The sequence below is a fragment of the Vombatus ursinus genome, unplaced genomic scaffold (genome assembly GCF_900497805.2).
Source record: "Vombatus ursinus unplaced genomic scaffold, bare-nosed wombat genome assembly UNPS02014821.1, whole genome shotgun sequence".
In the NCBI taxonomy this organism is placed as follows: domain Eukaryota; kingdom Metazoa; phylum Chordata; class Mammalia; order Diprotodontia; family Vombatidae; genus Vombatus; species Vombatus ursinus.
In genome coordinates, this window is record NW_020954599.1 from 4,844,378 (window position 1) to 4,860,275 (window position 15,898).

General features: G+C 38.0%; 1 protein-coding gene across 3 annotated transcripts in view; it reads right to left on the reverse strand.

Moving 5' to 3' along the window:
- Positions 1-3,025: 3,025 nt before the first annotated feature.
- PDLIM5 (PDZ and LIM domain 5) overlaps positions 3,026-15,898 on the reverse strand; it is a 223,650-nt gene continuing 210,777 nt past the window's right edge. For all 3 annotated transcript variants that reach the window (XM_027837431.1, XM_027837429.1, XM_027837430.1), the window contains exons 12-13: positions 13,084-13,199; positions 3,026-6,802 (exon numbers count right to left, since the gene is read on the reverse strand). In XM_027837431.1, coding sequence (XP_027693232.1) covers positions 6,713-6,802; positions 13,084-13,199 — 206 coding nt within the window. In that variant the 3' untranslated portion in view covers positions 3,026-6,712. The remainder of the gene's footprint in view (positions 6,803-13,083; positions 13,200-15,898) is intronic.

The window sequence follows — 15,898 nt, forward strand, 5'->3', positions numbered from 1 at the left end:
GAGCCATCTGGGTCCAGTGCCAAGATAGAGATCAGGATGACTGGAGATGGCCCGAGATGCAGTGGGAGACTGGCTTTTTTCAGCTAAGGTCTTTCCCAGATCTCATATGGTTTGCTATTAAATAAAGATTTTAAAATGTTAAAAGGTAGTAACAAATTTGCCCTGTTGGGCCCTTTCTGAATTAGTTTTACTGATGCTCTTTTCTATTTTCATTTTCACATCTATTACTACCCATGAATTCACCCCTTTTCAATCCACATAAGCCCTCATTTTAAACAAATAAATACAGTCAAGCAAAACAAGTCAACGCAGTATTATTGTCTGAAAATATATGTCTCATTTTGCACCTTTAGTCCATCACCTCTCTTGTCAAGAAGTGTAAGACATGCTTCATAATCACCTTTCTGAAATCATGCTTGGTAACTATGTTGATCAGAGTTTTAAAATCTTTCAAAGCTGTTTTCCTTTCCTCTATTTGACCATCCTGTGAATTTTTCTCCTGGTTCTGCTCATTTCAGGCTCTATCAGTTCAGGCAAGTCTTCATAAGTTTCTCTCACATCTTCATGTTTGTCATATTATGGTGTAATTTGTTTAATCATTACCCAATGTTCTTTGACACAGTGAAAAAAAAATGCTGCTACAAATTGTTGTACATATGGGTCTTTCTCCTCTGTCTTTGAACCTTTTGGGAGTACATCTCTAGTGGAGGTTTCACTGGACAAAGGGCATGTACTATTTGACACCTTTGGAAGGATGGCTCCCAATTGTTTTTCAGAATGGTTGTATTCATTCACAGCTCTACCAAAAGTGCATTAATGAGCCTTTCCCTCCAAAGTCACTCTAGCAATTGCCATGTTCATCTTTTTGCCAATCTGATGGCTGATGTGGAACTTCAGGAATTGTAATAATTTGCTCTTACCTTTTTATTGGTATTTTATATTGTTGTTTCATATGGCTATTGATGGCCTGCATTTCTTGATTTGAAATGGCTCGTTCATAACTTTAAACCACTTTTCTCTTGAGGAATTGATCTTTTTTCTGATATATTTGTATCAATTATCTATATATCTTGGATATCAGACCTTTATCTAGGGTATTGGCTGCAAATGTTTTTTCCACAGTTGTGCTAGTTGGCTTCTTTAAAGGAGGATGCCAGGAAATCTGTGTGCCCAGCCTTGCAATGCTTTATGCCTAGATACCATATCTTCTCACACAAAAATGCATATGCTAGACGACTGGAAACCTCCAAATAGGTTTTCTCAACTTTACCATTGGTGTTCTGACTTTGAGATGTCTTATCATCATCATTATTATTATATAACTAAGGTAGGACATTTGTTATCATGTTACCACACACACTGGGCCATGCCAGTTATAGCCACTGGACGAAAAACAAAACAAACTCCTTTGGCAGGTCTTCCTTTAGTACAGCTCCCACTGAGCTGTACAATTAGTGCCAATCACTAAAAGTACTTTGCTAGCCCAAATTATATGTTGTTCACTTGGGTGTGTTAAAAGGTGCAGAAGCCATGCCTCACTTATTAATCATTAATGTAAACTTGCCACCTACTCAGAACTTTTGCTTCTTAAATCATTAAATAAAAAAAGCATCAGTCTTAAGCATAAATCCAGTGTGACCCAATACACAAAGGTTCTTTCTTCTAAATTCTATTCATACGAAGGGCAATTTGTCACATGATATTTACGTTAAAAAATAAGGGTCAAGAATGAATGTCTAAGATAATAAATGTGTAGATTGTTTTCTACTTCTTGTGGGAAGGGAAGGGCTCTGTAACAAACTTTGATGCTGAGTTAAGCACTTTCATTCATAAGTCCATCTGAAAGTCATATCATCTGGCGATTTATGCTGGGTTGTCCATGTCTCCTAGCTCCTTTCCTCTTTTAAATTTTAAATACTGCAAAGGAACCATTTACCCTGTGAGGTTCTCATAGTTAGGACCAAACCCTTCTCTGAGGAATTTTGGCACCCAATTAATTAGCTTGTTATGAGCAGGAGCTGCTCTCTTTCAGTAACTCCTATTCTGCCATCAGTAAAGTGTGATTCCGTAATAAATTTCCATGAAGCAAACTATTTCTGGTAATTCTCCCTAATTAACACCAGGTCTGCTAATAATAAATTAGTACCTATGTGTTTCTGATATAACCAAGATCTTGTCTGGGAGGACCCTGAAAAGGCAAACTTCAACCTAAATTAAGCTCTTGCTGGCAAAGGGATTTATATGCCATTTTGTAAGAAAACCTTTGATAATCTTATATTGGGGCATTCTAACTAGCAAACATTGAGTGACAGGGAGATTTGTTCTGGTCTGAGCACTGAAAAGGGATTTACTGTGAACACATACTGTTGAGTCTTAAGCCCATAAATCTTACTCGAGATTACTGATGCTTAATGAATGAATGACAGATCTCTTATTTTTGTCAGTGCATTTTAATGTGCAATGACGTGATTGACAGAAACCAAACATTGACCATTAAAGTGTCAAATGCAGACACGATGCCCTTAAATGTTTGGCTTCTGGAGTTTAATATACTATGGGTAAGTAGACCTGAATTTGTCTTTTATTCCCAAATCTCAAAACTGCAACAAAAAACATTCCTCTAAAACTTCATGTACTTGGGGGGGGAAAAATCTCACTAAAACCAGTAAACAAACAAGGCTGAAGTAAACCTACTTAGCTTTAGAATACCTGGCTAATGAGACTGTAATGAGATCAGTGCTATCATCTTGAAATCCTTGGCCAGAGTGATGGTAGATAGTGGAGACGGACAAAGTCACAGCTAAATAAATGACCAGCTTTGCTAGTGATAGACAGTAGTAATAAGCCTGAAAAAAAAAAAGCCTATTACATTGATGCACCATTTTCAAGTATTGCTTAACTCTGAGTGATTGTTGGGCCAACAAAATGGGATAAAAAGTGCTTAACTGTGGGTCGAGTATAACCCCACTCCTATCATGACTGATTAAAAGGAGAATCATTTGCCACAAAAAACCCAGACATGTTCTTCTGAAACACCACACCTATTTATTATGAAGCTATTTATTATTTGTATGTACATAAAGGCATTGTTTTGCTCAGCATGCTGTTTATATGCCTTTTCATTAGGATACTTATCCAAAAGCAAAACTGATTAGAATACAGTTTTTTAGAAACATAATCAGAAAGAAGCAAAAGTTAGAGGTTAATAGAGAAACAAAAAGACACACTGGAAATCTCAAACCTTTTAAACAAATCAAGCAGAAATAAAATTGATGGTGCAGTAATTTTTTTCTACCAATTTGTGTATTTTTCCTTATTTTTATATGCCTGCAAAGCTGTCTTCCTAAAGTAACTGAGGAAACTGCATTCCAAATTACATGTACTGAGACATTTACTCCACACTAATATGGGCAGCTTGTTCTAATTACATCTAAGTTCACGCAAGAGCAAAGACAGGGAAAGTTCCTTGGAGGCAGTGTGCATAATGAATATAGCTAGAGTACCTCACCTGTTGAAAATCTGTATATTAATATATTCTCATTATAAATAATTTTATAGATAATGCTGCGTGAATAATTTTTTATTCAAAGCCTATTGTCTTAATTTGAGCTCATACCCTAACATTTCTCAGAGTTACAGTTTAGTTTAGTCCTAGGCTTTAATATGAAGTCTGAACCATCAGGGATTATGGGCAGGAGAGGAGAGGGAGCTTCTTGGGGAACCTGAAATTTAGGGCATTTAAATGCACAAATGAAGGTACGAATTTTTTAAATTAGGCTTCTGGTAGCAACACCCACTATACTTTGGAGGACAGGATTTGACCCTTAGAGGCCTACTAAAATACTGGGTAAGCCTAGATCAGTAATTTTAATCATGGAACTTCGAAAATTCCCAGTGATTAGTCACTATCTAGGGCCATATGGTACATTGTTAAATTGTGCTACAAATCTGGCATCCAAAAATATACATCAAGAGAGCTTGAAAATAAATGAACGGCACAGAAGCAGCAAAAACAGAGAAGGCTGTTTTGAACTAGGAGCTATCTATAACCAGAACAATAAATACTCAGGGAGATAACCCGGACAATAAAGTGCTCAGCCTGGTATTAAAAGATTAACCCTCGTGTATTAAGATCTACCCTTTCTTAGGAGAAAATACACAAATCCTTCTGGTTTATGAGCAGTAGACAGAACTTATTTTCATGGGATTAGCGATTTGCCAATAATCTGACATTTCTAACTACTCAGTTACTAGAGAGACAAAGCACAAAAAGAGAATTATAAATTCGGCAGCAGCTTCTCCCCTGGCAGGAAGAATGGACGTTAGGGGAAATACAACGACCTGATCTCCAAGGAATGTGGGGTGGGGGTGGGGGAAGGGAAGGATACTTCTTTAATTAAGAAAAAAAAAAGTCCTTAAAGTATGATAACTTCAGCCAAATTCCAGGCAAGAATTCTTACCAAGTACACAAATGTCATAGACTACTGAATAAGATCTTGGCACGTAGTCCTAAAACAAACAAAAGAGGGAGCAGAAAAAGGACCCAGCGCACAGCAAAGCAGGTCAGAAACCCATTTTGAACTGCTCCCAAGCTGCAGACTTTGTGGGAGGCAGGATGTCCCAGAGGCCCCCGTGCAGGTGCGCAGCAGCCGAGAGCGCTGGAGAAGCCGGCTGAGTCCCCAGGGCGCGCTCGCCCCTTCCTAGATACTAAGAACCCGCAACATCTCCCGCTTCTGATTTGTTTCAATTAATTATAATCCACATATAACATAAATTGGTTAAGACCATAAATTAACAGCCTGTCAGCACAGCTGCCTTTCGAGTTCAGGAGTTTAAACAAAGAGGGCAGTTTCAACCTTTACTCCTGAACAAACAGGCTCACAATGGAAGGGAGGCAAGGGAGTGAGTGATGGGCCCGGGGAGGGACTGGACGCTCCCATCCCTTTAGAGAAACATCTTGCCCCACAAGTCTAAAATGAAAACTTAGAACCATGAGGAAGCACACACTGACCTTCCCTCTGTTCGCTAGAAACACACAAGAGAAAAAAAAAACTGAACTAAACTAAAAAACCATTAAATGCCCGGCATCTTTGTTGCTGAGCTAATATATACAGTGTCCTGAAAATCTTAAGGCAGTTTAAAGCTTTGAGTTTTAAACTGCATTAAGACTTTTGGGACACCCAACTAATATGATCATGATTTCTCTCTCCCTAGATCTACGCATAATTTTAATCACTAAATATGGAAAGCAAATAATGTGCCAATAAGTCATCACTTCTCCATCCTTAATATCACAAAACTCTCAAATGAAATGTTTTTGCATTTAATTTGAAAAGAGCTTCACTTATTGCTACTTTTAACCCTCAACAATCAAAGAACACAGGATATATTTTTATCACATTTCAAAAATGATGTTTCTCTATATTCTAATTAATTTCCAAATCTGTAATTACAGAAAAATCTTGTGTCCAAGTAAAGCTCTTTATCCTTCAACCAATCAAACTCTCACAAGTTGCTCTGATTTATCAATCTAGAAAGTGTAGATTTTCTTTTAGATAAAATCCACTGACTTAAAATCTTTCCTCAGAATTTCTTTCCAAAAATAATGTTCTTAGCACAGCTACACAGAAAGTTTAAAAAAAATTTGAATGTGGCCACTAAATGAGAGAGCATATTTTTGAAAAGGTGTTGATGTGACCCAAAACTAGTTCTTCTGCTAATTGATTTGTACCAATGCTGTACGTAACCTTCCAAAATTTAATAAGATAGCAACTGTCATTTATGCAGTGCCTGAAGGTTTGCAAAAGCTCTCTCTCTCTCTCCCCCTCTCTCTTCTCCCTCTCTTTCTTTACCTCCCCAACCCCTTTAAAGGGAGAAAGGCTCAACTTTCTGACCATTCACTTTTTTTTTTCTTGTCATATTCTACTCTTGGGGAAAAGGGAAGGCTAAGAGTAGAACACAGTACCAGTAGAAAGATGCATATAATGAATACCAGATGGTCTCATGTTACTAAAAGGTTAACCTACATAGTTTATGTATGAGTTCCAATAGATGCTTGCATGAGGGGAAAAGGCTTTCCTCATTAATACATCACTTAAAACATTTGCACATTTTGCATCCAAAATTCCTTTGGCATTTCTTTCCATAAGTGATCAGTTTTTAGCATAGCTACACAGAAAGTTAAAAAAAAAAAAAAAGATTGGCACCTATCACCTAATGAAATTTTCATTTAACTTGAGGAAGAAGTCTCATTTTTAAATTTCTCATACAGATGGGAACATCTGAGGCATTTTTATAGATTTTTTCCCCAGATTTACTCAACATCCATCTATAAATTGATTGCGATCTTGCATTGACTGGGGGGAGGGAGAGGAGCATGTGTTGAGGTCTCAGCATAAAGAACACCATTCACCAAAAAAAAAAAAATTCTTCATCCAGTTCTTTCAAGATGAACAATATTCGCTAGTTAATACAGGCCTGACAGCTATTTTATGGGCAGAAAATGCCTTGAAAAACCTTGAGTTTCTATGCCATCTCCCTCTCTCTATTTTACATGTCCAAATATTTCCATACAAATGTATAAAAATTTATCCTTTCTGCATATTTTTTCAAAGTGATATGAATATTAGCCTATGAAAAATTAGCTACTAGTACAATCCATCTTCTTTTCACTCTTCATTTTTTTTCTTCTTTCTCATTATGTCATTTCTTTTCAGAAATTCAGAGAATGAGCATGTTTCTTGCACAGTGGTTTATCCTTCTTGGAGAAAAAGGTCTGCCCTTCCAAACTGTCAGAACATACCTGAAAAGAAGAGAAAAACCATTCAGGAAACCATCAACATCTTGTTGAATACACTTAGCAAAATAGATATAGCACATTTTTAAAAAGGTGTTGATGTGACCCAGAACTAGTTCTTTTGTGAACTGATTGGTACCAACACTCTATATAACCTCTTAAAAGTTAGTACCATAGCAATTGGCATTTACTCAGTGACTGAAGGTTTGCAAAAGCAGCTGAACAGACATTGGAGAGTGAGTCCCACAGCCCTGTTAGGTGGGTACTCCAAGTATTCATTGCTGTCTCTATTTTGCAAATAAGGAAGCAGAAAGTTCAGGAAGATTAAATGAGTTTATTGAGGTCATACAGATAATAAGTTCTAGAGATGGAGTATGGACACAGGACATGTTGATTCCAAGTCCAACATTCTATTTACTATCTAGGGATGGGGAACCTTCAGGCCTCAAGGCCACATGTGGCCCTCTAGGTCCTTAAGTGGGGCCCTGTGATCAAATCTGTTCTGTGAAGTTTGGATTCAAAGGGCCCCACTTGAGGACCTAAGGGCCATATGTGGCCTCAAGGCTGCAGGTTTCCCACCCCTGAATACCACGATGCTTCTTTGAAAACAAGGTCGATTTAAATTCATTTTATTTTCCTCAGTTGTGTCCCAATTTGAGGTTTTCTTGGAAAAGATACTGCAGTGGTTTGCCATTTCCTCCTCCAGCTCATTTTACAGATGAAGAAACTAAGGCAAATAGTGTTAATTGACTTGCCCAGGGTCACACAGCTAGCAAATGTCCATGGCCAGATTTGATTTCAGGAAGATGAGTTTTCTTGACTCCAGGCCAGCATTCTATCCTTTGTGCTACTTAGCTGCCCCTCATTTTGTTTCACCAATTCTGAATAGTCCTTGGCTGCTTTGCTAACATATCATTAAACTAGAACTGGGCAAGACTGTGACACGTAAGTCATTTTTAAGTTCTCTGACAAACCAGTGACCTTCTTAATGTGAACACTCTTTCCACCAGTGCAGGTTAACACTCATCCCTGCCACTCACTATTTATGTAAGCTAAAGCAAGTCTTTTCACCTCTGTGGACCTCAGTTTCCTCATATGGAATGTAAGTGCTGAACTCTAAGGCGCCCTTCATCATCCTGTGAACTAGGCTCTTTCATCCTGTGCATTTAATATTTTGTGGATATGACTACAGCCCTCAGCTAGGCCATCTGTCCTCTCGTGCCCTCAGCACAAGATTGGCCTGCCTCCTTCACTGATCATACATTTTATACCACTTGTTGCCAGTGGGGACTTGAGTTCTTCTGGGCTGTGATGTTTTCTAATTCACAGCTCTACTGCACCACCAGGGAAAACTTTGGTGTTAAAAAAGAAATGAAATGAAGCCTCATCTCCTCCTGGTCAATTCTAGCCCCTAATTCATTGTTCATCTGCTATGCCCATCTAAGATACATGGACAGAGAAGACTAGCTCAGTGGACCGTCCATCCAACTGCATGACATAATCCAAACAATATACATCCTCTATCTATTTGGTCCTTTCTTTGTTTCTCTAGCAATCTATTTTTGCCATCAATGACACCTCATCTAGATTTAAATAATTCTGTATGTGATGTGCTATGTAAAAAAACAGAATTGGCACTCAAGGAAATGAAGTTGATTAGAGCAGCTTGACCCAACTAAATATATTCCAGGAAATCTGTGCTATATATAAGGAGCACAGTTTTAAAGGAACATGTGAATTGATTTTCAAGATACCTCAAAGAGTAGAAGATTGCAAAAGAATGGAAAATACCACAGCTGGTATCATTATCCAAAAAAGTAACAGAGAAGAAATTGGCAACTAGTAAGTCTCTACACATATATACTTGATGAAATACGAGAAAGGAACAGGCAGACTGGTACAACATTCTACAGCAAACCACATCTTCAGAATCACAGTGAACTGAAAAATAGAGCGTGTAAGACTTCTGCTGTGTTAATTGCCTAATTACAAAAAAGCATTTGACTCAGCCAAGATAGATTTGGAGTATCTCCTCCAATAAGGTATTTCCCAGGCATATGTTAAGATTATATAAGAATTGTTCAACCATATGGCAGCACACAGATAAATATCTCAGCCATATGGATGACAGCTGGAATCACGGTGATAACTTTGCTCCACAATCCTTTGATCTTCAATACCCACAAGAGGTACAAGAACAGGGAGACAGACTCCTTACAGGTTTTTGCCATTGTCATGGAGAATGCCTTGAAAACCCCCCAGAAGAAGAAGGATTCTTCATAGACAGGGAGGTTCTGCAGATGCGTCTGTTTCAGAGTGATTCTGTATTGACTGATGAAGCACCTGAACCCTACAGAACTGCCTCAATACCTTTTAATAGGTCTTGTCAAAGTAGGGTGAATGGAAGAGATAACAATTAGTAGCTTACAAGAACTTTGGACACCTTGGTCAATTTCATTTAATACTTCTCTTTCCCCCTTTGCTCTGGATAACTGAAAGCGGTTGGATATATTCATATACATTTAAATATGTGTGTACATAATAATTCAAAAAGGCATTTATTAAGTGCCTACTGTGTGCCAGGCACTGTACTAGGCACAAGGATACTAAGACAAACAAAAATGTCCCTGTACTCAGGAAGCTTGCATTCTATTGAGAGGATATGATATGTATAAACACCACCACCATCATCATCAACCACTTTATCATATAGCACTTTGAGATTTGAAAAATGCTCTATACATATCATCTCATATGGTCTTTGAAACAACCCTGGGAGGTAAGGGCTATTATTCCCATTTCACAAAGGAAATTGAGGCTCCGTAACTTGCCCAGAGTTATACAACTAGGAAGTGTCTAAAGCAGGATTTAAATCCAGGTCTTCCTGATTCCAAGTCCAGCAACCTATCCACCTAGCTGCCAAATAAATATGGCACCTAATAAAAGGAAAAGTACAGGTGAAGACGTGAAGGATCTGTGATTTCATCAATGTGGCCAACTTCTGCTCCTGGTTGGGTATTCCCTCCCACAAGGTAGATTAAAACTTTCATGAAACAGTCACTAAAGTCAAGGGAATTGCTTGAATTATCTAGAGAAGATGTTGTTACTAGCCCCAGTGATACATTTATTAAGTATCAATAGTGGGACATAAACCCCAATCTTTCTGAGTCTCAAGTCCAGAACTCTATCCACTGTGTTTCACTGCTTCTGAAGATGCAATATGTGTATGAAGTACTTCTTGTAGGGGAAGAGGAGTGAGAAGCACTAATAACTGGGGAGATCAGGAAAGGCTTTATATAGGAAGGAGAACCTGAACTATGCCCTGATGGAAGCTGGAGATTTCAGAAGTAAAGGTGAGGAAGAATATTCCAGGCAGGAGGCGAATATTTGCCAAGGCACCAAAGAGGGTGATACAATATCACATAAGGGAAACAGCAAGTAGTCCAGTTTGGCTGGATAGTAGTGTCTAGAAAGGTGAACTTAAGATACCACGAAAAGTTTTAAATGTCAAACAAGAGTTTGTATTTTATCCAAAAGGCAACAGGGAGCCACTGAAGACTCTTCAGCAAAAGGTCAGCCAGTCTTGTACTTTGGGAAGGGAAGATTATTTTAACAGCGAGGTGGAGGACAAATCAGAATGGAAAGATTAGAAGCGGGAAGACCAGTAAAACACCTGCAACAGTCTAGGTGAGAGATTAGGTTCTAGGTGTGTTCTAGGTGTGAACAAAGTTAGTGGCTGTTCAGTGGAAATAAGGGGATGGTTTCAAGAGCTAGTGTGGAAGTAGATTTGGTGACTAGTTAGATTTGGAAGCTGAGGGACAAGAAAGAAACAAGGATGATTCCAAGGGCACTGGAGACCTTCACAGACACAGAGATAGCAAGAGGAGAGGTAGGTTGATTAGGAAAGATGACTATTTCTTCTTTGGACACATCGAGTATTCAGGTGTCTATGTGACATACAGATAGAAGGTCCAGAGAAAAACTGAGGACAATTCAAGTTAAGAAATGAGGACTAGATATGGGATTTGAGAGTCACCTGTATAGAGATAACTGAAACCATGGGAGCTGATAAGATCACCAAGAGAGAAAACAGAGAAGAAAGGGGGAAGGAAAGGGGGGGTGGGGAAGGAGAGGGGAGAATCTTAGCCAGAGCTTTGGGGTACTCTCACAGGAAGAGGGTGGGTCAGGCATGATAACCAAACAAAGAAGACTTAAAGGAGCAGGTAAAGGCATAGGAACCAGGAGAGAACAGAAAGCCACTGGAGGAAAAAGCATCGAGAAAAAAGAGACAGCCAATGATGTCAAAAGTTGCAGAGGTAAAAAAAGAATGATGACTGAGGAAGGGTCAATGGATTTGGAATTCAAGAGATCATTAGTAACCTTGGAAAGAGCAATTTCAGTTGAATGTTGTAGTCAAAAGCTGGATTGCATTGCCAGAGGTTGGAGAAGAAAGGAGAAAGGTCACTAGTAAGTGTCTGAAGCTAAATTTGAACTCAGGAAGATGAGTCTTCCTGACTCCAGGCCCCAGTATCCACTATACCACTTAGCTGCCCTTGTCAGCCATAGGAGAAATGATTTTCTCATTCGTCCCAATAAATAATAGAGCATTGTTGATTTTCTTTGGCCTCTGCCGAAGCTGAGGCTCTATTCTGGGTGGCACATGGATAATATGGAAGGCCAGAGCACTGTTGATTTTCTCACCCTTCCTAGGAGGCACCAGCAACTCCACCCCCAGCACCAGTTTGATAGTAACAGAGCTAAGGTGTTGATTTTCTTAACCTCCCCTGTGGCTGAGGCTCCAGTCTAGGTGGCACCTTGATAGTTACAGAGGGCTGGTGGTTGTTGATGTTTTCATCCATCCCAGAAGAATGTAATAAAAAAAGGAACATGTGAGCAGGGCACACTTAGCAGAGTTTTCCTTTTTATATATGTGACTAAGCATGGAGAATATCTAGTGTGGGAATTCCTTCCACCAAACATATATCACTTATTAGGATACATCTTTCACCTTTCATTTTTTAAGTCTAAAGTTCAACTGCGATTTTCAGTAACTTGCCCAGGATGACAGAGATGTAAAAGTTATAAGTATGATTCCAGCCCAGCTCTTCCTGATTACAAGTTCAATTCTATCCACTATACCAGTGGAAAATGAGGCCTCTAAGCTTGCCAGTACATAGTGACATTATTAATGTTTTATTGTAGTGTTTATTTATTTTGTTAAATATTTCCCAATTACATTTTAGTCTGATCTAGCCACTCCACTGGCCCCAAGATGGACACTTCTGTACTATACTGTATATTGTCTTTACTTTTAAAACATGGAAAAATATTTCAGTTTATGCTAAAATTCATTGATAGAATCATTTTCAATAGTTGAGGGGGGGTGTAGGAGGAGAAACCCTACAAAAATAGCAGATTGATCATTTAACAAAATATCTTTACTATCTCCTATAGGAATGCTTAAAGGATTATTGATGAGGAAGATGACATTAAAATATTTAATTTTCATACAGTAAAAAATTAAGATTAGACTTTATTATAGTTGCAGAGGGCTGGTGCTGGCTGTATCAATGCTACCCAGAAAACTCACATTTTCCTAGTCTCTGATTTTACCAGGGGTGGGTAACCTGTGGCCTCAAGGCCACATGTCACCCTTTAGGTCCTCAAGTATGGCCCTTTGACTGAATCGTTTGGATTCAGTATCACAAGGATCAAAGTGGTCAAAGGGCCACACTTGAGGACCTAGAGGGTCACATGTGGCCTTGAGCTTTTAAAAATTAGATAACAAGATCTATAGTACAGATTTCATGTGATTGTTGTGATTCTGAAATAAAGTAAGGGATGTAAAGATTTTTGTTAGCTTTTAAGTGCCATACAAATGTCAGTCATCATCATTAATTAGCTATATAATTATATTATCTATTATCTATTAAATTATCTATGTCCCTGAAAGGTACTAATATCCACCGAAAGCATTTTTGCCATTGTAAGAAACACTAGCTTAACTGATGGGATAAAAATGTACTTCTTAACATTGAAAACATCAAAACAAACATGCTTATTATTAATACATGATCTTATTGAATGTCACATCAGAGAGAAAGGTACTCAAAACTTACCAAAGTGGGGGGAAAAACTTGCTTATAATATTGATACACCTTTCAAAATAACTATAAACTATTTTTCATTTAAGTTTGGAGGCTTAAGAGATACTCTAGTTGTTTTTCTCACACAAATCTGGCTTTACACTGCATTCAATTAATTCAAGAAAAGAAGTTTTTACTTACTGAACACACAAAGCATGTATCATGCCAGGTATGACCCAGAGCTTCCAGAAACAGATCACCAGCTTCTATGGGAAATTCACATCCATGGCATATGGTACCAAATAGAGCATAGTAATCTGCAGGGAGGAAAAGACAGAGAGACTGATGAGAAATCTCAGTTATTTGGAGATGGTACTTTCCCTAATTCTTTCATTTTTCATTCATTCAGAAAGTACAAACAAAAAATTATTTTTATGAAGTACACAAATGTTACAAGAAGGAGGCCTGATTTCTATTTTATGTACTGCCATGTGTATCTGAAAATTTATTATCCTGAGGAATAAAGTTCTTTCTTAAAGAGTTACTGTAAAGTTAACCGGTTTTGCTGAGTTTTAAGTGGATTTTATGACTTTAAAGAAGATATCTGATAAGTACTACTTCAGTAGTATTAGTTATTAAAATTTTAAAAAACCAAGTCAGTTGAAGTATTAAACACCCTTTTGTTTCCAAGTAGTAGAGAGTTAAAATGTTTAGAAAGTCAAGTACAAGTGTTTTTGTTTTTTTGTTTTTAGAGAAATGAGGAAAACAATGTGGGAAAAAATACTCAGTTTTCAAAATTGTTGAACTGTGAACTGATATAGAAAATGTTCCCTTTGTATCACAATGAATTTTTTAGAAAAGCATTAAGATATTAAAATAGTGGAAACTTTTCTCTAGCTGCACTCATTACTGGAAAGCTACCCATATCTATTCCTTTTCTTTGACTTGATGTCTTCAGACGGAAGCCATTAAAGTCAACACCCACCTCTCCAGTTTTCCTAAAGTTTTGGCTTACTTTTGGCACCCAGCTAGGAATGAAGAGAAAGATGGTGGTAATGAAGACACTATTTGACAACTATGTAAATTCTCTGAAATTCTACTTTTGAGGAGATGATTCTGTATTTGGTATTCGTTTTAAATAGCTGTTTAGTAGGAGTCTTGCCATCATTCCCCACCTGACTGAACTGCTAGACTTCACCATGGTCTCTAGAAGCTGCTTTGACAGGGTCACTTCACCCGAAACTCACACCTGCTCATCCTTTCCTCTCATTAGAGATGGTAGAGACTGGATAGTGGTGAGCTCCTCCCAGATCCTCCATTTAGGGCTCAGGGCAGCCATCTCATCCTTTCTGGCTGCATTCCTGGACTACATCATATTCCCACAGCAGGAACCCTCCCTCCACTACCCATCTCCCTTTCCATTTCTTTTAATCTGATGTCTTTTACCATTAGATCACAAGCTACTTGAGGGCAGGGACTTTTTTTTTACCTTTCTTTCTATCCTGTGTTAGCACAATGTCTGGCACATAATAGGCATTTAATAAATATTTATTGATTGATATATTTCTTCTTGGTAATATTTATTTTTCTTTATTCAGAAATTTATAACTGATTCCTATTTAATACCTCTTATCTCACATCAGCCACCAAAATGCCAAAGTATGAAGAATAACAATCCAGTTACTAGCATATTCTACTATTAAAGAATATTAGACATGAGGTTCTATCTTCCTGACAATGTCAAGGCTACTTAATATTGATTAAAAACAAATTCCTGGTGTTGAAATATTGAACATAGGAAATCTAACTCTGATGAGGAAGAAAAGGCCCTCAATTACTGTGTCATGTTGCCGCGGGGTTTCACGAGTGACATCCTTAACTGAGTTTCTGGCTTCAGCTGGTTTGTGTCATAACTATATTGGCCTCAATTTTCTTTTAGTGCTCTTTCCTTACAATCTTATGACTTCATGCTGAAAATCCTTAGAAAAAAATACAATTTAACTTGACATAGCTTTCAGTGATAAAACATTAATAAGATTTTCTTTTGAAGAAAGAAAAGATTTGTCTCTGGCAAGAGTAAAATAGAGTACAACAAGATATTTTTCGTTCATGCAGGTTTTATCATTTTTACTATTATTATTATTTCACGTTACTAGAAGGCCGGCCTTCTTAAGATTTGGCTCCTAAGGTATGGAAAGGTTATGATCAGCATTGGTACAGACACTAACACCAATTAAACCAGGCAACATTTTCCCCACTCTTTGTCCTCTCATATGAGTCCACTGAGAAGGTAACAGGGAAGTATTTGGGTTCTGATCCACCTTTACTCTACAAAACCTTGATGTTTTTCAGATTTTTACCAACATTTATTATGGAACACTAATGGATCCATATTCCATGATCAAGCTCTAGAGTTGGGAAGGAGCTTAGAGGCTATGTAGACCAACACCCCAGGTTAAAGATAGAGAAACTGAGGCCTAGTGAGATTAAGTGACTTGTCCAAGGAAATAAAGGTAGTAAGCATCAGAGGCAGAATTTGAACCCAGGTCTTCTGACTCCAGAAGTCTTCCTTATATCATAATACCTCTCATCACTTAATCAGTAACAGTTAAAGTAAAATGAAATAAATCGACAGTAAAGTAAATAAGACTACATGGAAACTGGGAGGTGTGGGGGAGGTTGTAAGCATTTCTGAGAGAAATTAAAGGAGATACAGAGAGGAAGAGAGAGAAGAGAAGAGAAGAGAAGAGAAGAGAAGAGAAGAGAAGAGAAGAGAAGAGAAGAGAAGAGAAGAGAAGAGAAGAGAAGAGAAGAGAAGAAGAGAAGAGAAGAGAAGAAGAGAGAAGAGAAGAGAAGAGAAGAGAAGAGAGAGGAGAGAGAAAGAGAGACAGAGAGAGAGAGAGAAAGAGAGAGAGAAGAGAAGAGAAGAGAGAGGAGAAAGAAAGGAGAGAGAGAGAAAAATAAAGTAAGAGAGAGAGAGGAGAGAGAGAGAAGAGAAGAGAGAGAGGAGAAAGAG